Genomic DNA, 25684 nt, shown 5'->3' with positions numbered 1-25684 from the left:
ACACACATTTACCTCTGTTCACTTCACAATACCTCTATATGGCAGAAGAGATATTAGCCAATATCCACTAGAATAGATAAAATTTAATAGTGGTAATACTACATGTTGGTGAAAACGTGAAGGTACTAGACCTCTCACACACTGACGGCAGGAATATAAAATGATACTCTGTTTTTGGAAAATAGTTGGGCAGTTTCTCGTAAAGTTAAACATATCTATGCTATAATCAGGCAATTTCCAGTCCTAAGTGTTTACCAAAAACAAATTTGTTACACCTTTTTTTAAAGACATAAAAACATTTATGGCAGCTTTATGCATAACCCAAAGCTGGGAACAACCCAAATGTCTGAACAGAGGACTGAGAAAAAAAAAAGTGGTAGTCATATTCATACAATGGAATACTCTCAAAAAAATACCATGGATGAAGAAAAAAGCATTACTGTGTGAAAGAAGCCAGACACAAAAGAATATATATTGTATGATTCACACAAAAGAATACATATTACATGATTCCATTTATATGAAGTATAAGAACTGGCAAAACTCATCTTTGATGATAGAAATCAGGGCAGTGGTTGGCTGGGCAGGGGTTGGTGATATGGGTTGGAGAGGAACATGAGGAATCTCTCTTGAATGACGAAAAAGATTTACACCTTGATTGGGATGGTGGCTCGTGTACAGGTATATAACGTGTATGGTCAAAATTCATCAAACAATACACTTAAGATCAGTGTGTCTTACTGCATTTAATTATGTTACAATATGGAATAATTTTAAATGACACTAGAAAAGAAGAATGGGTACTATCCGTAAACTAGAAATTTGAGAAATGCCTAAAAGACAAAATGAAGAAATAAGAAAAAGAAAGACTCAGCTCAAAGCATTTGTAAAAGAAAATTAATATAGAGAATTACGAATCTCTCCCCAGAGAATCTCCAAACTCAGTCAACAAATGGCAACAGCAGAGGTGGTCTTGGGGGTGTGGGGCACCATTAACAAAATTAGTTGAAGAATCCCACTGAGCACTCCCAGACCACTCGGGCTCCTCCCTCTGCCAGCTTATTCTGAACAACAGGTTTTAGTGACAGATTCCCCCAGGATGAAACCTTGAAAATGTTCTATACAAAGTATACAGTCCACCTAAGGAAACCTCTAAGATGTGAGTGCTGAGGCTGGAGACCAAAGCTGAAAACAGCCAGAAGTAACTTCAGAATTCCACAAGGATAAGAGAAATAAAGTAATGAGAGAAAGAAACTGATGATACTGATATTTTCTTCCAGGCCACACCTTAAGTACATCTTTCTCTCAAATGGGAGTATGGGAGTTCTGACACAGACCCCTAGCACTAGATTTGAAAAAGTCAGATAGTTAAGCTCAGGTATCACATGAATTCCAGGAGGGAGGAAGCCCACACCCAGGAGACAAGCTCTGTACTGTGCCTCTCTCCCACAATCTCAGGAGACAGGCTACGTAAACTGGAACCTACATTCACCAAGAAGCAAACAGGGATTCTCTAGCACAAATAAGAACAGGCAACCACAAACCGTCAAACATTTGAAAACAACATGAGAGTTAAGACACAGGACTCAAAAAATAACATTCCATAAAATGAAACATAATAGAGGAAAAACAGAAAATTTTAAATTAAGAAGAATTAATATCCTCAAATGAAAATATAAAGAAATATTAAGAAAATTAAAAAATAACATTTAATATTTTATTAAATATTAAGAAATCTCAATATTAAAATAAAAACAGATTGCTAGTAAAATAAAGGTTTATAAATGAAATAAACTCAATGGCAGAGATAAAAGAAATTTACTTAATAGTATTGTGATATCCTCAGATGAAAATAAAAGAAACCATTATTGACATTAGTATTATAAAAATCAGTTTAAGCAATAAACATAATTATGTGAATTCTCATAGCAATTAAAGTCAGAGAAATAATTTCGTCCAACATCATCAAAGGCAAAGCTATGGCTTAAATATAGTCACAACCAAAAAAAAACAAAACAAACAAACAAACAAACAAAAAAAACCAAAGAAGAAGAAAAAAAGACAGAGACAGCAAGAAAACATATATTCAAGTGTATGTCTGCACTTACATATACACACATACATTTATATCACACACACACACACATATGGTCTATAGTCAAAATATATTTCAGCTTTTGAGTTGAAATTACTTTTACTCAAGGTGGTAGCAGAAAGAAATGACTTGTAAATGGAATAGACTGGACTAGATTGGAGCAAGAAGCTGATTCACTATACCGTTAACTGCCTCATTGCCTCAATGTTAAAGTGGCCCAGCCAATTTTGTTCTAGTCTACGAACCCAGTGCTCTAAACAACCAACTTAGTACTGTGAGGACTTGTTCATAGCAGGGACTACATACAAGCATTCTATCAATGTAAATCCATCCCCATTATTGGGAAAATTCATTCTAAGCGTATGTCTGAGGGCCTTCCGCATCTATTAGATGTGCACGTTAATGATGACAGCTATGTGACTCAACAGTGTTTCTCTGTTTGTCTCTGGCTACCAGGAAGCTCACAGTCAAATATTGTGCTCTATCATAAAAAAATTTATTTCATTCCCTTTAAATGGCATATCTGGGCCCTCATCTTTTCATTGTTCCTATTTCTTTTCCTTTTATCTTTTGGAAAACACTCAGGATATAAAGAAATACAAAGAAAAGCTAGTGATGGGTAACCCTTTATGCAATCCTGGACTTTGAATTAGAAAGTCCTTCCAATTTCAAAAATTTTCAATAAAAATAGCAGTTCTAATTAAAAACAAACAAACAAAAAAAACAAACAGAAAAAACAAGGCTCATCACTCAGGCACACTTTGCACTTACCTGCACTATTTTCCTCTGACATTACGGTGTGGCAGAGAGCAAGTAACCTAAGGAATTCATGCACTTTGGGATCACCCAGATTAATGGATTCCAGCAGATGGTGGTCAAAGAATTGAAACGTTCTATCGGCTTGAGGGTTGACTGAGAAATCCACAGCCCTTTTCTGTAGAACAACAACAACAAAACTGTAGACCTCATTTCAACAAGAATCTTTTAAAATTCCAAACACTTCCTCTAAGTATTTTTAGCGCTTGTATGATTTTTCAGCCTCGAAAGTCTGGCACTAAAATGGCTTTCTATTTCTTCATTACTGTTAAATATTATCTTATTTCGGAGCCATGTACCCAGAGCGTTAAACCTTCCAAAAGCATACAGGGAAGAAAAATATCTAGTGGCTGTGCAGATCCTCAAATGTTTATTGCAACTCCAAAATACAAAGAAGTCCTGAAAACTGGAAGTTTTTACCAAAACCTATTTGATGGCAAAACTTGACTTAAACTCATTTTGGCAGCAATATCTTCCCTGAAGTGGTATGTGCCTAACTATAGACGTTTTAAAGTCTACTTAGGGTGAATTAATATTTTCTGATATAAAATTAATGTGTTCAATTACAGAGTACTTTCTCGGCTCTCAATGGAGATACTGCATAATATAATGACAGAATTAAAATCAGAATCTTGAGATATTTGTCCTAACATGTTCACTGCAGCATTATTTACAATAGCCATGAGGTAGAAATAACATAAATGTCCATTTACAGATGAACAGATAAAGAATATGTGGTATATACATACAACAGAATGTTATTCAGACATTAAAAAAAAAAAAAGAAAGAAATCCTGTCCCTTTACAGTATAACATAAATGAACCTGGAGGGCACTATGCTAAGTGAAATAAACCAGTCACAAAAGAATAAATATTGCATGATTCCATTTATATGAGGTATCTAAAGTAATAAAATTCATGGAAACAGAGTGTCAAATGGTAGTTTCCAAGGACTAGAAGAATGGGGAAGCAGGGAATTTCAGTTCAATGATTATTACAGAGCTCCAGACATGCAAGGTGTAAAAGTTCTACTGATCTCCTGCACAACACTGTGCCCAATGTTAACAATAGTTTACGGTCCACTTAAAAGTTTGTTGAGTTAAAAAAAAAAAAAACCAAGATGTATAAAGGACAGAACAAAATAGTAGAAGATAATTCAATAGTAAATAAGATCTCTGTTAAGTCACTGACTTCCAAAAAGCACTAAATGTACTTCTAAAAGTTTATTACCCAAAGCATTAAACCTGTGATAATGTCTGTGCAAAAAGTTAACAGGAAAATACTTTTGATATAGACTTTGTCTTAGAGACTGCAGAATAATATTTTATATATAATACTTATATAACCAAGTATATGAGAAGACCTGTATATAAGAAACTCCATTAGTTGTGTTTATTCCAGAATCATAGAGACTTATTTAATCACAGATTGTTTTGTTCGTGTAATAAAATTTGAAAACAACTGCACTTTGGTGGGGGGGGGGGGAGATCAACTCATTAGTGAGGAGTAAAATTCCCCCTGGCCTTAGACGTCCCTAAGACCTTCCAGAGGAGAAACTGACCCAAAGAGATTATAGCCTGTCAAACGTCATTCAGTATAGTCAGCAAATAGTTCTGAACACTTCTTGAAACTAGAGGATACACTTCAGCCAAATAAAAGACAACTGGAAAAACAATAGGAAAGGGAGTAGTTAATGGCATGCACCAAATCTCTTTAACTGAAGAACTAAATATAAAAGAAACAGATTAGGATGGCAAAACAAAATGCATATACTGTGTACCTTGACTATGTAGCAAAGACTACTAAAAAACTGGGAAAAGCTTCTGATTTCCTCATTTTAGTATTTGAAGGTTAGAAGATGTAATTTAAAGATTCAAATCAACTAAGAAATCTATATATATATATATATATTTAAGATAAAGAAGAATCATTAATAAATACAGTAGGAAAATACAAGGGAAAGAAGGAGAAATATAATAATTTTACCATTGTTCACGTTAGAAAATTGATAGACACTGTCTTCTGAAATAATGTTGAGTATTATATAAACTCTTGAAAGTATACAACAGAGAAATAATAAAATACTTTCCTAAACAATACGAGAGAAGCACAGAGTCCCTATAAAGAATTATTAAAAATTATAAAAATAAAGGAAGACAGACCTAAAATACCAAAACAGAGCTAAGATAAGATATAGCCAATGTAGATGGCCCAAACTCACTTATTAAAAAAACCAGTTGCAAAGCAAAATCCAACCACACACCATACATAAGAGACACACCTAAAACAGTTACTCAGGAACATTGAAAATAAAAGGTGGGCAACGCAAATCAAAAGAAACCAGGAGTCATGATCTTATATCAAGTAAGGTTGAATTCAGGACAAGAAGAACTAAATGAGTCAAAGAACAGCAGCACATTCATAACAAAAATGTAACCACTGTGAACATGAATATACCCCAACATAGCATCAAAACACATAGAACAATTATTTCAGGCTCTAGGAGAAGGAATAGCTCAGTGGTAGAGCACATGCTTAGCAGGCATGATAGTCCTGGGTTCACTCCCCAGTTCTCCCTCCAAACACAAATAAACAAGTGAACATAACTACCTCCCCCCAAAATAATAAACAAACAGGCTCTACAGGAGCTCAAGAGAGACAGAAATTCAGAACAGTTTAACCTCTTGAATTAAACAGAGAATATAAATAAAACATAAATAATGAAATAGAAGACCTAAGTAATATAATTAATAAGGTAGAACTAAATGACATATAGCTAGTTTTATAACTTGAAACCAGACTTTAATAAGCTTTCTTTTTAAGGCCCCTGGAACACTGACAACAGTTGATCAGATTAAGCCACAAAGAAAACCCCAATAAATTCCAAGAAGTAGAAATAACACAAATCTACTCTTTTACTAAAAGTACAATAAAAGTAGGGGGGGAAGGGCCCAACCACTTGGAAATTTTAAAGCTCTTCCTTAAAAAGTCATGGTTCAATGTGATATTCAAATTGATATGACAAAAATAAAGATACTTTAATATACTACAGGCCAAAATCCAGGTGATAAAACTAAAGGAGCATTCGGAGGAAAGTAACCTCTGAACATTGTATTAAAAAAAGAAAGAATAAAAATAAATAAGTTAAGCATCCAAGTATGAAGTTAGAAAAAGAATAAAAAAAAAAAACTTAAGGAATAAGGAAAGAAAGCATTAATAAAGACAAAAGCAGAGCTTATTAGTTAAAACACAGGAAAAAATATATAAAGAATAAATAAGTCCAAAAGCTGTACTTTTTGTAGGAGAAAGGGGCAACTCTCTGACAAAATCAAGACAGGGAAGTAAAAAGATGAACAAAAATAAGAAATGTTAAAAAAAAAAAATAGCCACAGATAAAGAGGAAATTAAAAGAATCATGAGACTTCATTGCTAAACTTCAAGGCCCAGATCATTTTGACATTATATATTCTGTTTCACAGGATATGAAAAAAAGAAACAATTACTCTCTTTCTAAAGTAAACATAACATTGGTAGCAAAACAAATATCACCTCTAAAAAGAACACTGAGGACTAACATGTATCACAAATCCCAATGCACATATTTAAATAAAGCATTAGCAAACAGAATCTAGCAGCACGTTGGAAAACTGTTCAACATAACAAGTCACGTTTATTCTCAGAAACTGTGGATGGATGATAATCCAATAGAAAAGTGGGTAAAAATGAAATAAAATATTAAAAATATAACAAGATGTTCAATCTCACTCATAATAAGAGAAATTAAAATTAGAACCATATTGATATACCACTTTTTAGACAGTCTTGTCAAAGATCAAAAACTTTGATAAAACCTCATTTTGGTAAGGGTAGGGGAAAGCAGGCACTCTTGTACATTGCCTGTGACAGGGATAACTGGTGTAAATTCTAAAGAGGACAATTTGGCAATATTTACCAAATTATAAATGCTAATACCAATAGATAAACAAGTTTATACTGTATAGCACAGGGAACTATATTCTGTATCTTGTAGTAGCTTATGGTGAAAGAGAATATGAAAAAGAATATATGTATGTTCATGTATGACTGAAGCATTGTGCTGTACACCAGAAACTGACATAACACTTTAAACTGACTAGACTTCAATCAATCAATCAATCAGTCAATAAATGCTCATACCTTTTGATTTAGCAATTACATTTCTAGAAATGGAACTTGTTAGCATAAAATAACGCTATTGTTTTTGCTGCATCTTCTTTACTAGCAAAATCTTGGAAGTATTCTGAATGTCCATTCCTGTCTCCTCACGTAAATTATGGAACATCAGTATAAAAGATTACTATTCAGCTATAAAAGAATAAGGGAGTACTTTTTTTTCACTAATCTTGGAAGATCTTAATCATTGCTGAGGAAGAAAGTTCAGAATAATATTATTAGTTCACTACCACCTATGTAAGAAATGGAGAAATGTGCTTGCTTGTATATAATAAATATCTCTAAAAGAAAAAGAAAAAAAAAAGAACAGAGGGAACTGTGGTTGGGGAACCTAAATGAAAAGGAATTCTGAACCAGATGAATCTACTTCTTTTGTGTGTGTGTGTTACATGTTAAGTATCTCATCTGGTCATAGTGGCAATCAGGCATCTAGGAACTCAACATTTTTAAAAAGCATGTACAATTTGAAATTAAAAGTAAGAATGAAACTTTATCACCTCCAGACCTTAGTCATATCTGTCTTCTGACCCATGTCATCGTGTACTTCACCTGCCAAAACAAAAATTGAGATTTAAAAATAAATGAAATTGAAACAAGATTTAGACAAAGAAATACACTTATTTATAAAGAACCATTACTAGATGACATTATGATTTCAAACCTAGACTTTAGGAGTGTTTTCAAACTGTAACCCTAGACATGGTGATTAACACAGAGATACCCATGTTTGCCACAGATTGAACTAAAATGCAGTGCACATTAAAACAAAGTAAGATCACAATTGTGTTTTTCTGTAAATTTTAACATTATGTCATTAAATTATGTATGATGCTTGCAAGAGGCAAATTTTTGTTTTCCACTTTATCCCCCATTGTTGAGGAATCCAAAATGATATCCAAGACAGACCAGCTCTCCTCAATGTTAGAGCTTGGTGAGGACGTCTTTGTCTGTCTTGGTTTGGGTCAGATACATCTATGTAATATCAAGGTCAAATAAGCATGTAAAGATAAAACAATGTCAGCACCTTCTGTACTCAGAGAACACAGCCACCTATGTGCCAAACATTTAATAACAACTATTCTTAGTAAAAAGCCAATATGTGCTTATTACAGGTATACTCAAAAATACAGGATGTTTATAGCAGAAAATAAAAATTAATAATAGACCTACCACTCAGAGATAACCGGTATTTATAGTTTTTTCATATTGATTGTGTGTGTACACATACATTCATCATACTGTTCATAAATTTCTGGTTCCTACTGTTTTTTAACCAACGTGTGTGAATTTCTCCTGTCATTAAAAGTTCTTTGTGAATCTAATTTTAAATGGTTGTATAATAGCTCATGCAGCATAATTTATTTTAGCTTTTCCCTATCTGGAAGCTTTTAAGTTTTTTCTAACTTTTGCTTGGCATTTGAAGGATTAATACTATTTGCCAGGACCATGTTTCTTGCAATGGTAGTAAGAGTTATCTGTATCAATCCTGTGGCAGGCACTTATATTATCACTAATATTTATAACAAACTTGCAAGAGGGATATTTTCATTCCTGTGTTGTGGATGAGGGTACTGAAAAACAGAACTCAAAGTGACATGACTCAACTAAAGCTAAAAAAGTCAGTCCACTAGGTTTTTTAACTCAGGTCTCTCTCTCTTTTCACTAACCAATACTGTAACTCCCCAAAAGCACTTGATAAACAGTTATTTGTTGTTTTCCTGGGTCTCAGGTCTAAATCCAGAAAGCAGTGAGGATGCTGTGTGAGAGGAGTCCCTGAATTAGGGAACGAGCCCAGCCTAGCACCTGGAATTTAAATCCAAACTCACCATGCAAAGTTATTTTCCAGTCATTACCCCCATTCGCTAACTGTGATAAATGGTAAAAACAAAACTGTCTTTACGTAAAATGGTCCCCCCATGGAGAGCCCTTTTATAAGGCTGGTGATGGAAGTGAAGAAAAACTGAAGTCTAAGAAAATAGTTCTGAGAAAAAAATAGAAGCTTTAGATAAATCAGAGTAGAGTATCAAATTTTTCCAAGGCCTAGATCTACAATATAAATAAGGCCAACTGTATGGGAGAAAAAAGAGATCCTGGAACATTCTGTGAGTGCTTTAGTAAGAACATGCTTTAATGACATAATACATGCATTATAAATTAGAATGGCATATATAAATTAAGGGTCTAAAGGGGTTACTTAAATCTTTCAGTTACTTTCCTGAGTTTCATGAGGGAAATTGCAAGCTATCAGGATTTATCCATATGGAGAGTTGCAAAGATCTTGGGATATATATTCCTTGTGAAAATCAAGGGACTTCTCTAAAAATACCCCTGTGCCAAACATACCTACGAATAAATCTTAGTCCATGTGTCTGAATATTTCCTTAGGGTTATTTTCTAGAAGTTATTATTATTATTATCATCATCATTATATTATCAATAAGTACCATGGAAAGAGAATCCAAAAGGTTTACAAAATTCAAAATATCTTCAATAAGCTAACTAAAATTTTCCCATTTAAACTGCTCTTTAGGTTGTACTTTAAGAAAGCCTCTGAAAAATAATACCAAAAGAAAAAAATTTTGTAAGGTTCTATTTTATTTGCCAGTCTTTATAAATAGTGATATAAGAAATGCACAATGTAACTGAGGGCTTGTGTAAGTCCAAGTTGAAAATCATCTGAAACACTACCAGAGAAGGGGGCAGGGTGCGGGCAGAGGAAAGGTGAGGAAACCATGGAGACCACGAGTTATGGGACAGGGTAGCAGAGGAAGCTCATAAGGCAGGAGAGTATGAAAACCAACTTCTTGTATTTCTTAGCTTTGTTCAAAGTCAAATCTTACTTTAAAATATGTATCAATGTGTAAAGTTTCACATCAGGAGACAAAGGTTTCTCTCTCTTGGATTTCCCTGACTTCCTGAGATTTCTGTGTTGAGAAAGTGGACACTCTAGTCCTGTGGAGTGAGACAGGGAGGCCAACAGAACCCAACAGGAGCCTTTCGGGGAGCTTCTCAGCAGAAGGAGCCGTCTGCTAACTGGCCAAAGTCGGACTGACAAGGGTCACATGTAACTAGAACACTTGAGAATACAATACAGAGCAAGTATCCTGACAAAAGTATACAAACAGGAACTGGATATTGAAGAACTAGCTTGTCCAACCACTCAAAGTAGCCCTATACAGTGTGAATTCTCCGGAATGAACTCTAAATTCTTACAAACACAGGCACTAACATCAATTCCAGATCCATTAGGAAACAAGTATTAAATACTGCTTTTACTGAGATAAATCAGGCCACGAAGAACTTGTCCTCCTAGGATATGGGTCTATTAAGCACCATAGAGCAGGTCACACAGCTGGAGCTCCAAAAGGAACCCTGGACAGTATTACATCCAAGTCCCATCCCCACCCACGAATGGCAACAAATCCAAAGTTTCATCTGAATTATTCAACACTCATCCAACAAATATCTACACAGTATTTATTACGTACCAAGCACTATGTTAGATACTGGGGGTGCCCATATTCATAAGAAAGCCAGTGAGGGTTTTAGAGTTTTTCATTTAAAAATTCATAGAGTTGCTTACTTGTTTAAGGACTGTTAACAATATCAAGACAAAGGAACTGTTTCCCTTACCGTAAATTCTCCCATTGATGGAACATTTTTTAAAAGTCATGATGTTTTGAGTGAGGGTGCCTGTTTTGTCAGAAAAAATGTATTCTATCTGGCCCAGTTCCTCATTGAGTGTGGTTGTGCGAGCTTCAGCAGGTGTTGCCTTCTCAGAGTAATACATCTTCCGATCCCAGTTTATAAAATAACTGTGTCCCAAACGAATTACTTCCACACTGTCATCCATTCAAGTGGAAAAAATAAAGAGAATTACTCCATCAATTTCAGAACATACAGAGATTTGCCAAAGTAAGAAGTCTGCCAACATTTTCAGAGTTTAGAAAAAAATGTGGATACTCTGTCCCTGGATCCTAGTGACCTTCAGAGGCATCTCAGTAGAGTCTGTTCATACACCATCCTGTCATTTCCTTGTAGCACTCTGAAACAGTGGGCTGGCTTTGCAGAAAGCCTTAGGGAATGTTCCATGGTTCTCTACTTAGAGACGGGCCCAGATTTCTTGTGTAGCATATTGTTGTTTGATGTGGCTTCATTTTGCCAAGAGGCAGAAAGAAGTTATCTCTATGAAGCACTAAGCAAACCATAGCAGATACTGAGTAAAAACCCAGTGTGTTGTCTTATTACTTTGCCCATTTATCAGGAAAAGAGTGTAGTCTCATAATCCAGTGGTGATTTATGACTTTCCAACTCTAGAAGTCAAATTTGAACTCTGAAGCCAAAGGTATGAACTTTTTCAGTCTTTCTCATACAGAAGGCCAAATCAATTTCCAAAATGGTTATAATAGCGTAAGTATCTACCATTAGATTACTGAAAATTATCTTTTAGTCTACGCCAAGCCAAATGGCATCTCATTACTGTTTACTGCATTTCTTTTCATCAGTGAGTTGAACATTTTTTTCAAATTTTATTGGCCAGTTGTATTTCTTCTTTGAACCAACTAATTGCATTACCTGCCTATTTCAAGTTTCCTATTCTAGTATTAGTGTACTTCTTATTGATTAGTAAGAATTATATACATATATAGATAAAACACATATATAATGCCAATATGTTACCCAGTTTATCATACATCTTTTAATTTTGTTTCCACTATTTTTGATATAAGGACATTTTCTTTTTAATTGATCAAATTTATCAAGTTTATAGTTTCTGTTTATAGTCTGAGATTTGCTTAGATAGGACTTTCCTATGCCAAAAATATATATACACATAGAGAGAGATAGCTATATTTTTCTTCTAGTTCTTTATTGATTTTACACATTTAATTCTTTATCACAATTAGAATTTTCTGAAGTATGATGTGCATATGAGACACTAATTTCAACTTTTACAAAAAAAAAATCTATTCATCACTGTTTGTTGAACAATGAATCCTTTCCACTATTGTGTTGAGATGCTCCCATGTCACATATAAATTATTTCTTCACTAAAATCTGTTTTAGGAATTTCAATTTTGTTCTTTCATGTGTCACTTAATGCATCTCATTTTTATTATTATAGCTTTATAAAATTTTTAATACCTGGAAAGAGGTAAGAAAATCTTTATTCTTTTCTTCTGCCAAAATTCTTAGCTATAATCACTCATTTATTCTTTCTGATAGAATCGATGTATTCATCTGAATAAACTTAAGAATCAATGTATCAGCTTTCTCATAAAACTTATTTTGGGAATTTTTATTAAGGTTATATTAAACTCTTAATTATTTGAAAAGAATAGATATTGTATAATACTTAATCACAGTTTCAAGGAAGAGGATAAATCTCTCCAGGAATTCAATTTTGAAAAAAAAAAAAAAAAAAAAAAAAACTTCTGTTGGTAAAGGGTTTTAGTTTAATTCTGATTCGCTTTGCTTTTCACATAGGTCCACACTATAGCTTGACAGATTTCTTCCTGTATATTATATCTTTATTGATGGGATGATTTTTAATTGCTATTGGTTTAAAGGAAAGTATTTTTAATACTAAACGTTTTTTAGTATTAAAAAAGTGACTATGTCATAAAATCCAACATGTCACTGAATTATCTTACTAAAAGTTTTACAGAATTTGGGGAGGTTGGTATCTAGGTTCATAATCACATAGTCTCTGCTCTTCCTAATAGATTCATTTCAGTTTCAGTTTCATGTCTCCCATTTTATTCATTGATATTTTAGTTGCACATCTTAGTATGTTAACAAGGACATCCAGAATAGCATAAGATAGTAATGATAAAGCAGGGACCCAGAGCTTATTTCTGATATTAATGGGAATTAAGCCTTGCTTTTCTCATCTAAAAAACTGACAAAGCAGACAGCAGCCTGATCATGCAACCTCTGAACATTTGTTTCCTTGAAGACAAAAGACGACACCCAAGTCCTTTCTGGGCATTAAAGTTGATGCTTCCAGTTGTCCAGACATGACCTACCTACATTTCCCTCCCCCAAAATGGTACGGTGTCAGTTCATTGTCTAATTATTTAAATGGTAACGCTTTTACTCACCCAAACTAAAAATCACACTATGACTCTACAGAATCCTAAGATAGAAAAGTAAGATAGAAAAGTCACACTCTGCATGTATTTATTTATGTATTTTCCTGTTATGATTACTCCTCGTGTCGCCTGCATCCCCCTCCCTCATAAGTTCCTTGCTGGCTGTTCTAGTTCATTCACCCGGAAGCCATGAGCACTCACTGTGGACCAGGCATGGTGCCTCACCTGTCACAGGCAGCCGGTCAGGGTTGAATGAGTGAATCCTGACCCTCTCTCTATTCCCTAGTTTCACCAATAAGGACTTAAGACTTAGAGAGGTTAAGCAACTAGCCCAAGGTCACGCAAATAATTAACCACAGAACCAAGACTAGAAGTCAGGCATGTCTAAAGTCAGTGCAGCCCCGGCCTTAAGAATGCCATAAAAACAGCACTGTGCAGGTTAACTGTGCCATCACGTGATGTTTTCATTTACCTGAAAGTAAAGTGTCTCTCTCAAAATCAAAGCAAAATGAATGGAGGACAGAACCTGATCCTTCTGTGTCGCAGTACAAGCCAATGGAAGTATTCTAAATTAATTTGAATTCTTTGACCTTAAAACAGTCTGTAGAGAGGAAGGGTATCATTTTTGTTTGGGAAAAGAGGATTTAGGAGAATCACAGTGGAACATTCAGCCCTTTGTTTTATAATAGCAGGAAAAGGAGACAAATGTTCAGAGTTAACATAATCAAGCAGCCTAAAATGCTCAAAGAACTGGGCTGATGATTCCAATCATTTTGTGGCAAAACAAGCAACATGGAAACAAGTTCCTATTGCTTTGAAAAAACACTCAAAAACTAATTTCTTGGGAGTACAAGAGCCACATTTCTTAAAGTGACGTATTACAAAATTGTAGCTGGGTATGTTTTCAGACTGCAGGCAAACTGACAGCAGAGAAATACCCTACCAAAATCATCATCCTGTGCTCAAGCGGAATTATTAACCATTCAAAGTAAATTCTGCACTTTTATCCTCCAATGACATGGCACTAGTTTATTCCTTGTACCTATTCAAAGGTCTAATGGGAGCTCCGGTAGAAGAACTTCATCCCTCCCAACAGAAACACCTGGGAGTTCTTTTTTTCTAGACCTTTGTCTTAGCAACTGGAAGTTCTCTAGAATGCTTTTTTCCCTCAGGTTGAGATCAGAATCACTGTTCTTATTTGGTGAGAAAAAAAAAAACACCTCACATTTATTTTCATCAATACAATGCCTTACCAACAGGTAGAAAATTCTAGCCTCTTTGTTTTTCTCTTGCTGTCTTCGCTCATTAATAAATCATGCACAGCTTAGGCACAGAGGGAAAACACTGTGCCAAGTGTCTGAATATTTGGGTTTGGATCTTCGTTCTGTCCCTAACCAGCTCCACAATCCTGAGCAAATCATCTCATTTATAGAAGTTCAGCAATAACTACTTTGAAAGACTGTTGAGAGACCTAAATGAGATAAAGCATGTGAAAGCACTTTGTGTAAAATATAAAATGCTGTCTAGAGGTAAGGTGATATTATTTGGAACAAAAAGGATCTCAGAAATCAATTATTCTAATCTTTTTATTTTACATAAAGCACGTATTTCGTAGGCAAACCAAGGCACAGAGAAGCCAAGTGGTTTCTTCAAGGTCACCCAGCTATTAGTAGCCGTGCCAAGATTAGAACTTGGGTTTGGACTGTTCCAGACAAGTTTTCTTTCTGCCACTGAAGGGGATACAATGGAAGGAAAAGGAATGCTAACCTGGCAATCTAGCCTTGGTCTTGAAAAAAAAAATTTTTTTTTCAATCATTAAATGAAAAATGCTCTTCAAAGAAGAGTATATACAGAGTATATTCCTTCGTGAGGACAAATGAAATTGCACATGTGCAGATGGTAAGCCACGATGAGCATTAGTTGTTCATTTCGACATAAAAGGAAAGCTATAAAAGCTGACCATAGTTCCTCTGGCAAAGAGCAGGGTTTACCATAGACTTTGTAACTGGATACAAGCATGAGAGGTCTTCAGAATCAAAGATGAGCCGGTAAGATACATTTTAAGTAGAGTCCGCTCTAACCACAGCTCCAGAAGGCCCAAAGCAATTTGTGGTGTTGTGGCCACATGCCACTACTTCAACTCAATTTCCCACAACTTGACATTTCAGTTTCCTGACCACTCTCCAAAACAAGGGTGGATTTTGTGCATTAAACTTCCCTTGCCTCATCATAGTCAGGATTTTGGAAAGAGAGAAAAAGAAACTCGTAAAAATTAGTGGGGATTTAGGGCTGGTGATTTTGTGTATCGTTAAAAATACTGGTGATGAGGAACATCTACAACCAAGTCTCATCTTGGCTCCAATGGCTTTGGGGCTGTCTGACTCAGTATTAGTGGGATTAGGATCAAGATTTTCTCAAGTACAGATTCTAGGGCCAACTTCTAAGCCTTATCAAATCGATAGATAGATAGATAGATAGATAGATAGATAGATAGATAGAGATAGATAGGGATGTATAGATATAGATATACACACCCACATATAAGAGGGAGGGGAGGTGTGGATGGATGGATGGATGGATGGATGGATGGATGGATGGACGGACGGACGGACAGATGGACACATAGATAGATTGGCAGATAGACCATTTTAGCTCTAGTTGGTACGACCAAATCTAGAAATCACAGATCAAGCCATAGAGGGAGTTAGAAATCAAACTTCTTCAACAATGGATAAGCACCACCAACTATATTTCAACTCCTTCACATACTCAATGATAATTACTAATACAAATGGGAAAAATTAATATTCATTAAGCTCTTACAATGTGTCAGGCATCTGTCTAAGAGTTTTACAGGTCTGTTTACTCCTCATATAATCTTGTTAAGTGGAACTATTAATGAGGACACTGAGGCCCCAGAAGGGAAGTAACTTGCCCAAGGTTACGGAGCTGGTAAGTGGTAGAAGAGGGTTTGAATCCAGGTCTTTGGAGCCAGACTAGCAGCAGGGAGGCACCCATCTCAACAGATCTCCCCAAATATTCTTCTGTTTCTTTCCCAATGTCAACCCAATTCCAACAGATCAGGCTGCCTGAGATTATACTGTAGTCCATGTATTCCAAAGAAAAACATTCCCAAATCAAATCAAGAAGAAAATAAGACACACTTATCGTAATTTGAAAATGTGAAAGTTAAACAGATTAAACAGCTCAGTTGCCTCATTTGTAACAGATGTAGCAGATCATAAGCAGTGAGAGGGAGACATCTACCTCACTGTTGTAATTTTAAAGCACACGGAAATGGTAACACAGAACAAAGGCTTCTGACAAAATGGCTTCACCAAAGAATAAACTCTCATCTTACCTTACATATAATGAAATGGGTACAACTGTATTGAGAATAATAATATACGACCAGAATGTTAAGAATCCCGAGAACACGGAGTTCTTCTCTCCTTCATTCCCAAAGAGGAAAGTTCTGAATTGGTTCCCAACTTGATTCTCCCAGATTGAATTTCCTATCGCAAGAATAATTCCTAAGCATATCAGAAACCCAAAAATCTGAAATGAGAATAGAGGTTTGGTTAACTTAAATCCAAAACTAGTCACATCAATGCAATCTGATTATATTCCTAACTCCAAGAAACTGTCACTTGAACAGCAAGTTATGCAAAGCTCTTCTTACTTATTAATCACCCAAGTAGCATGTAATATATTTATGTTGGAAACTTGGCTAAATGTTTTACATACATTTTCTCACTTAAGTCTCTCACTGACTCTGTGAGATAGGAACAAACATTATTCACACTTTACAGGCCAAGAACAAAATAAAACAGAAGCCCACACAGATTATGTAACTTGTCCACGGCCACAAAGCTAGTAACTTTAGTAACTTCACATCCTCTACTTGTGAAGAGTGCATATATTTAAGTGGCTTACGTATAGAAGACCACATGTCCTGCTTTGCCCTGGTCAGCCTGATGTATATCTGTTATCCAGGTATACCATTAATAGCATTCCCTCTTTCACCTTCAAAAGTGTTCTGTTTGAATCATAAATGATATGGTAACCCAAGCATAAAAGCAAAAGGAGGAAAACATCATGAATAAAGAACTGTCTCAGACTAGTTAAGTCTCTTGACTACAGATCTAACTGTGCAATGCTTACTTCAAGTCAACAAGAAAGATAAGGATTAATTAAAATACTGTATGACATACACTTTATTTTTGAGATTAAAAAAAAAAGTCAGAAGCAACCTGAAAACTGTTAGCCAATTCTTACACTGTGACTGGTATCAGTACTAGCCAGGCAGACATTTGGGAGGGATAGCAACTAGGAAGACACAAGGTCAGTGCCTTTTAAGTAGGCCTGGAAAGGAAGGACACAGAGTCAGTGAACACATAACAGCGGCACTGAACACAATGTTCTGGGGACTTTGCTGAGTGTCACACTGTGTTAGGAGCGGAGACCAGCCACTGATGAGAGAGGAGTGGGGCTAGAAAACAGGAACGTATTTCTCTTCTATTTCTTTTTTCCCTCAAGAAAGAATATTCAGACACTCCAGGACTGACTACTTCTTTATTCAGTTCATGAACAAAATAGGCACATAAGAAGACAAAGTTGGGGAACATCTGATTTAAAGTATATTAGAAAGCCGTGTATTAGAGAAAAGTAAAATTGTGAATCCCCCAAATCCTACCAGTTTGGTACCTGCCTCACAGTATTCTCTCTTCTTTCAATGGCTAATACTACAAAATAACTGAAGTGAGTTACTTTAACAGCATTAAAGGCCCTAATTTAGGATGGACTCCACTTTTAATTCCCCAATGGATCATTCAGTTTTCTAATATGAAAAGCTGGGACAGTCTCTGCTTCACAATGAGCAATTTGACTCTGTGGTGGATGCACAAACAATCGCCATGCAAGACCTCCAAGTGGGTTCAAGGCAACTTAAACCGGGAATTCTAGGAGGAGGGCACAGGCTCCTTCTGGGCATGTCCCTTGGCCTCATGGACTCCGCGGTGCTGGGGGGAGGAAAGCCCAGGTCTAAGAGTAACACTGAAAGTAAAACAGAGTCTGGCCAGTATTCTGTTCCCCAAAAAGAGTTCATTTCCTTCTTTCCTTACTCAGAGTCCGGCTGTTACATATCAGGTAAGCAAATATAGATTGAGCTCAGATTCTTTACAATGGCTTTTAAGTCTGTAGTAGGGCGGGTGGGGAAACATGGTTCAAAGTCACTGTCCTTTTATTTCAAAGTCAGTGTTTTCAAACTTAACCCTAACATAAGCAGGCAAAGCAACATTACAAAAAAAAAGTCAGATAACAATCAGATCATAGCATGAGGCAGCGCAAGAGTAACTGATAAAGGGGTGAGATGCAAAGAAGACTTGACTGTACTGGGTTCACCAGTGGCAGAGAAAATCATTCCAAAAAAATCAGAGAAGGATAAACAAAAATTCAGAACAAAGAGACAGCCATGGGCTAGGAGGTTCAGAAGCCTTCATGAAGGAGCTGAACAGGGACTTGGGCCTCACAGGATTCGTATGCAGAAAGAGCTACATAATCTTCAGGGACCAGTGCAAAATAAAAATGCAAGACCTCTTGTTCATAAATTATTAAGAGTTTCTACACACTGACAGCAGATCTATAAGCCAAGTGTGAGGCCTTTCTGTGTATGACCTCACACATCCACACCCAGGAAGCCAGTTCTGTGAGCTATGGAGATGTGCATAAACATAAGATGACAAAGAGACCAAACGACTTTAAATACCATGTATTGTTTTTTAAAAACAAATCTTTGGCATATGGAGAACCTGCAAGACCATGAAGCCCTCCAGAATAACTAACCTCTCATGAGAAGCTCTACCAATGGTTGAGAAACCATAATCCAGGAAGGAGAAGGCAACGTAACTGGGCCCTAAATGTAAAATTCCCAAATACAAATTCCACAAGGAGAATGTAGACTTCTGAAAGAATTCCCAGCACAATATAAGAAATATATTAGGCTGACAATGACTAATGATATTGCCTAATTTTGTTAGTAACTTACCCATAGTACTAGAGTATTCATCAATCTATCAATGCTTGTCCTCTTAAACTTTGTCTTACCACTGTTCTGCATTAGTTTAGTGTCAGGACCTGCAAAAAAAAAAAAAAAAAAAAAAGAAAAAAGAAAAAGAAATAACAACTTGAAATGATTAGATGATATTATTATCATGATCATTCATCATCTTTATTATTATTAATTCCTACTTATATCAAATGCTCCTGAAAGGGAAATAATGTGGTTGTTTTTGTCAAAATAATTTGACTTTTATTAAGAGCAGGGATTATTTTAAGTTGTTTATGATTCTCAACTGGTGGCTTAATAACAACCCTGGAAACACAAGAAAATTAGTCTTCTTAAAACAGGATAAATCCAGGCAGAACTTGTAATTAAAAGGTTTAAGAAAAGCTATTTTTCAAAAATCTGTAAATGGGTGTGCTTACAGTTTGAAGCAATTAAAGATAAAGAAGTCAATCAAATTGAGGAATAACTTGGAAATGATTAAAGGAACGTAGTAATGAGCACAATTCAAAACACTAAGGTCAAAAATGGAAAGTTAGGACAAGAAATTAAATTCTGGCTCTGTTTTCCAAAAAGATGTGAAGTGCCTTTAATGGAGGAACTAGAATAACTCCAAACAATACAAGAGCAAATAATTTAAACCTTTATTGTGTACTGCACACTGTGGATAAAATATGCATTTTTGTAAGGGCAAGAATTGTCTTAAATCCTGTGTTAGATTTATTTCAAGTAATTCTCTTAAGTGTCATGTTTCATATTTACTAAGTGCCTTCTTCAAGAAATTCTAAAAATACTATTAAGTGCTTAAGAGGTAGATTATTAGACGATTAACAAAGGAGACTGTCGGATTATACTGCTAAGGAAATTCCTGGTGGACAAGGAAGACACTCAATAAAACCAATTACATTATAATTATAATTTTAATTATATCTGACTTCCCTAGTGTTCCTTCCCCACATTGTCTTCCCACAGTTATGACCAATCCATGTAGCCACTTACTATTTGAGGAGAGGGGAAAGGAAAGAAGGGAGGCACACAGGGAATTACACACCATTTGAGATGTCAGGGAAGAATGGGCATATCCTTAAAAGACTCCTTTACTTAGAAAATAAATTGGAGCAAAGACTGGGGTCTCATAATAATTCACTGCTTTGAGTTGGAAATTGTACCCCAGTGTCCTGTTCCCAGCCACTGCTGTGTGAAGGAAACCACCCACATTTTCTCAGAATTGTTTATTAAAATCATATGGACATTAAGATTGGGAAGTATTTCTTTTTGAAAAGATCACAAAGAGCAAACTCAGTTTGTGATTTCTAAAAGCTGAAATATTAGCTCACAGCGAAAAAAATGTGACAATGAATATATGTATGTTTGTGTATAACTGAAAAATTGTGCTCTACACTTGAATTTGACACAACATTGTAAAATGACTATAACTCAATCAAAAAAGTTTAAAAAAAAAAAAGAAACCTAACAGTCTGAATGCAAAAAATAAAATAAATAAATAAAATAAAATAAAATAAAATAAAATAAAATAAAATAAAATAAAAGCTGAAATACTGACAGACCAGTTTTGTGCTAAAAATGTACACTTCTTAGGCATGCATATATACAGAGACTAGCAAAGAATCCACTTAGTGGGTTCTGAAGCATTTATTTAACTATAACAGATGGATATACACATCTCTCCTTCCCTTCACAGTAACAGATCTTGAAAGAATTTTCTATACTCATCAGCCTGTTTCCTCATCTCCCACTCCTTTCTCAACTTACTTTCTGGGTCAATCACTCCACCAAAACAGATCTCATATTACCATCAATATCCTCCATACCTTCTTTGACCTCTCAGCAGTCCTTAACACTGTTGACCATTCCATCCTTTTGAAACACACTCTTCCCTTTTGCTTCAGTTGTTCAATGTTCTGCTTTTCCTCCAACCTCTTTGGTATCTTCTTTGTCTGTCATGATGCTCACTCCTATCTACCCAGCCATTAAATACTGGAACTTCTTAAGAAACAGGCATAGGCCATCTTCTCTTCTTTCTCAGTATACCCTCCCTGAGCAATCTCATCTAAGACGACAGCTCCAATTAACACCTATAGGCCAAATGTATATATCCAGCTCAGACTGCTTCTCTGATCTCTAAACTCAGATATTTAAGTCCATGTATTTTGTTGCCTATATGGTAACTTCACCTGAATCTTTCTAAGGCCCCTCAAGAGGCCCCTGTCAAGCCCAACTTGTCATCTTCCTCCGGGGTTCCTTATCTCAGGGAATGACACAACCATTCATCAGTTGCGAAAGGCGGGAGAAACCTAAGAGTTTGGTCTATCTCCATGACTCCCATCCTAATCCAAAGTACCTTCAACTCAAAAAGCCTAACAACTTTGTTTCCCCACATCTACTGTGCCACCACTCCAATCACACACTTCTTCCCGGACACTGTTTACCAACTTTACATAAACACTGTAGGGAAGAGTGAACCTTTCAAATTTAACACATATACACACACCACCTGTTTGAAAAATTTGCAATGGCTTCCCAAAGTTCTTAGGATAAAGACCAAAATTCTGGATACAGATCACAAGGTCCTGCATGGTCCGGCCCTTATCCTTGTCTCTGGTCACCTATCCATTTCTATCCTCCATGCTCTCCATGCTCTACACTGGCCTTCTTAAGTCTTTTTACCTCCTCATCCTCAACTCTGCCAAAGGGCCTTTGCCTATGATGTACCTTTTAGCTAACTTGTTCTTTCCCTCCATATTCATCCACTAAATACTATTATGAATCCATGTTCTTTTTCTTCAGAACACTGCTCAGTTTGAGATCCTATTTACTCATTACTACAATTATTTGAGATTAATGTCTCTCTCCTACCAGACTCAAAACTACATGAGTGAGGGTACTGCACCTGTGTTTTTTCTTCACATGCTTCATTGCAAATGAGTAAGCAGTATAGTGCCTGCCACATAGTAGGTGCTCAATAAATAATGAATGAATTTATTTAAGTACCTGCGATGTTTTAGGCAATGTACATACACGCTTTTCACCTATTATCTCACTAATGCTTAAAATAAGCCAAAAAATTAGGTACTATTATCCTAGTTCACTAATAATAAAACTGAGGCTTAAAGAATTTAAATAACTTGCCTGAGATTTTTTTTTTTATCTAGTAAGCATCAGAGCCAAAATTAGAACCCAGATATGTCTAATCTAAAGCTCTTGCTTTTAACAATTTTTAAAACTATATGAAGTAGTCCACCAACTCATTAATTCACTGACTTATTCAGTCAATGTATATTTAGGACCATGACTCATTCAGAGTCAAATAGGAAATAGATGAAACATTGAAAAAGGATAATTAGAGGAAGGTTTATTTATAAAGGGACTCTTTATAAAAATGTAGGTGGAGGTATAAGAGAAGTAAAAGGTTAATGCAGTAACTAAGGACTTAGTAGCAATCAAGATGTTTCTCCATTTACACCAGAAGGGAGAAATGAGGGGAAGGGGTGGTTGCTAGACTCCAAAAGAGAGAGCTGTGTAAAGTTTGCAGCCTTTAGAGAAAGAGTGACTTTATGTTGAGGGACCCAGTCCAGCCTGTAGTGATGACACAGGGAGGTAATCTGGGGGAATAAATACTTGATCTCTATCTTCTTCCTTTAATCTCTTCCCAGGGATCCCCAATGATAGAACCAAAGGTCAAGGAAACCTACTAATGTAAACCATACAAGTCAGCCTTCCAGGGCAGAGAGATGAGCAGGAAATGGTGTGAACAGATCTGGAGGGACAAATGGAAGACACCCAGCACAAAAACCTACTAGGCACCAAGATGGTGTTGACTCCTATGGACTCCTTAAATGAATAAGACTTCTATCCTCAAAAATGGGACTTTCTCCCCTCTTAAGATAAAGGAAAAGCCATGACCAGGAAGGCATGGTCTGGCTATTAATAGATATTAAACCCTCATAAATTATACATTTGTGAAGTAAACCATGCTTGTATCAACTATACTCCTTGCACAATCCTTAATGGCAGGTACAACTAGAGTAATAATACAGAAAGAATGGTTAATAATTTGCTTTGGATAACTGCCGTAAGATCTAGGTGTTCACCTGGAACTAGTTCCCCACATTAGATGTCTCAAGACTTAGGGGTTCTGAGACACTCATTTGTTCAATTCTGACATTGACAAAACAGTTATTCCTCTGCCTGACATTATTCTAATTAAGCTTTCTATTGACATCCGTGCCTAGACTAAAGCCAACACAGGCATACTCTGCCTCATGAACATGCCAGTGAACATCCAGGTCACATCACAAAAGAGGCTGATTTCCCACCTCTCCCTGCCAGGATCCAAGAGCAGTACGCCTTTCCAACTCTCAGCCTACGGAGCAGACAGCACGCTCTGAACTGATGCCGAAAGAAGACAGAAGCAGGGAAGGAAGGAAAACAGCACTTGTCAAGCATCCTCTTCCACATGCATCGCCTCACTGAGCCTTTACGATGGCTCTCAAAGGTACTCATTCTCATCCCCAAGTTAACAGCAGAGAATGAAAGCTTAGGAAGTTTAAGTAATCAAGGTTTAACATCCCACAGCTGGTAAACAAATCTGAATCCAGATCTGTCCAATCCAAATTCTGTAAACTTTCTGTTATATTTTTTTGGAGAGAAACCCATTCAACCTACCACTCCACTTCTTTCCTACATAGAGGCATTTCCCCACAGAGCCAACATTACAAAGAAACACTTGGGCCCCGAGCGGCTCCCAGCAGCTGTCCTAGCACAACATGCCATAGCTGGACTGTAATCCTGAATTGGTCATTCCACACAAGATCACACAAATGCAAACAAAAATTTGGGCTACAGCCCATTCCTAGGATGATGCACTCCTATTCCTCTAATGACAGGGAGCAAACCAAGAGGGCCCTTTCCATCAGAGGACTGCTAAGAAATCTCCTCTTCATTAAACAGGAAGATTAATGTGGGAAGGTAAAGATGGGTTAATGTGTGAAGTCTAGCACTCTGTTTCTCAATACAGGGAAGATGCAGATAAGGAAATACATGATCATAGGTTTATTTCCCTGACTAAAGAATAAAAGCATCTGATGAAAACATTACAAAGTCAGATTCATCCCCAGACAAAAGGACATATACTGCCTCATTTCTAGGGATTTCCCAAGTCCTTACAGTGGCAATGCCCCAAGCAGCAAGAGCCTGGCTAACACCCACAGCTGAGAGTATTTAAGAGGAACTGGGAGGATTCTTCTAGATTTGGAACACTTTTGAATCTTTAATGGACATTTCATTGTGTTGAGGGAAGTCAGTTAAGAAGAAACATTCCAATTTTGATTGCACGTATAGTCAATGGGCCCAAAATACATCTTAATTTGGTGTCACAATAAACAGGATTTTAAAAAATCAAGAGCTGGCAGTTGAAGCCATGAGTACAATTTGGGAGGCTTTACGAAACGGTGCTACTGTAAGCTTCCTTGGCAGGAGAGTGCCATCGTGGGCCTTTGGAGATAAAGTAGAGCTGTAAACATGGCCAGCAGGAAAGAGGCAACAGCCCTCCCCACCTCCGGCATGCACAGTCTTTCCAGGACCCATTGTCCTGTTAACAAATAGGAGAAGAAGCTCTGAAGTACAAACAGAAATGACAGCAGATCATCTCTAAGAAGGCTTTTCCCAAAGGATTGCTTGGCCTTTGCAAACCACAAAATTAACAGCAGATCCAGGGGCTTGCTTTCATGCTCGTCCTCCACTTTATAGGCAGGTTGATTAACACATAATGATGGGGATGACTGAGGTGGGGTTAGAGAAAGAGAAATTAAACAGTAGGTATCTAGCATCCACTGAATAACTAAGACTCAAGCACTCTTAAGAATAAGTTCGTGATGTCAGTGGTTCCTCGCACAGTGGGGCCACACAGACTGTTTCCAGAGCAGCACTGTCTTCCCCTGGTGCCTGTACGCCACAGTCAACCCACTGTGGCACCTTGCATGCCACAAAAGCATGGTGCCCATCCAACCTGGAGAGCCGCAGACTGTACCCATGCAGATCTCAGGAGGGGCTCTCCCATAACCGACCCTGGGGAGTCAGCTGTACCTGCAAAAATAACCATTCCAAAGCACCAGCTGGTGTTTCTCAGGACACAGCCTCTCAGGATTATCTTCTCATTGTTGAGGGAGTGCTTGCTGTCCTTCCAAGAGAGGACTCCTGTGAATTTATCTAATTTGTTGTTAGGTGCCTCACAGACAACGATCCCTGTAAAATACAAAAAACAAACATCTTTACGTCTCCCCTTGAACTCCTTCGAAGCCCAGAGTACTGTCAGCACCTGGCTTCTAACATGAGGTACATTTCCTTCTCTCCCAGACAGCGCAGTGCAACACATACACATAT

The 25684-nt window shown here is 36.6% G+C and overlaps 1 protein-coding gene across 1 annotated transcript in view; it reads right to left on the bottom strand.

The window, feature by feature from the left end:
• The window catches only part of ATP8B4 (ATPase phospholipid transporting 8B4 (putative)), a 193063-nt gene that overhangs the window by 71033 nt on the left and 96346 nt on the right, over positions 1-25684 (bottom strand). Inside the window, exons 8-13 of the mRNA XM_032481217.1 lie at positions 25388-25546; positions 19265-19353; positions 16580-16776; positions 10757-10965; positions 7629-7672; positions 2867-3029 (exon numbers count right to left, since the gene is read on the bottom strand). Coding sequence (XP_032337108.1) covers positions 2867-3029; positions 7629-7672; positions 10757-10965; positions 16580-16776; positions 19265-19353; positions 25388-25546 — 861 coding nt within the window. The remainder of the gene's footprint in view (positions 1-2866; positions 3030-7628; positions 7673-10756; positions 10966-16579; positions 16777-19264; positions 19354-25387; positions 25547-25684) is intronic.

This window comes from Camelus ferus, chromosome 6, assembly GCF_009834535.1.
Source record: "Camelus ferus isolate YT-003-E chromosome 6, BCGSAC_Cfer_1.0, whole genome shotgun sequence".
Taxonomy (NCBI): Eukaryota; Metazoa; Chordata; class Mammalia; order Artiodactyla; family Camelidae; genus Camelus; species Camelus ferus.
Note: the sequence above shows the minus strand (reverse complement) of the source record. Positions and strands in the feature narration are given on the sequence as shown.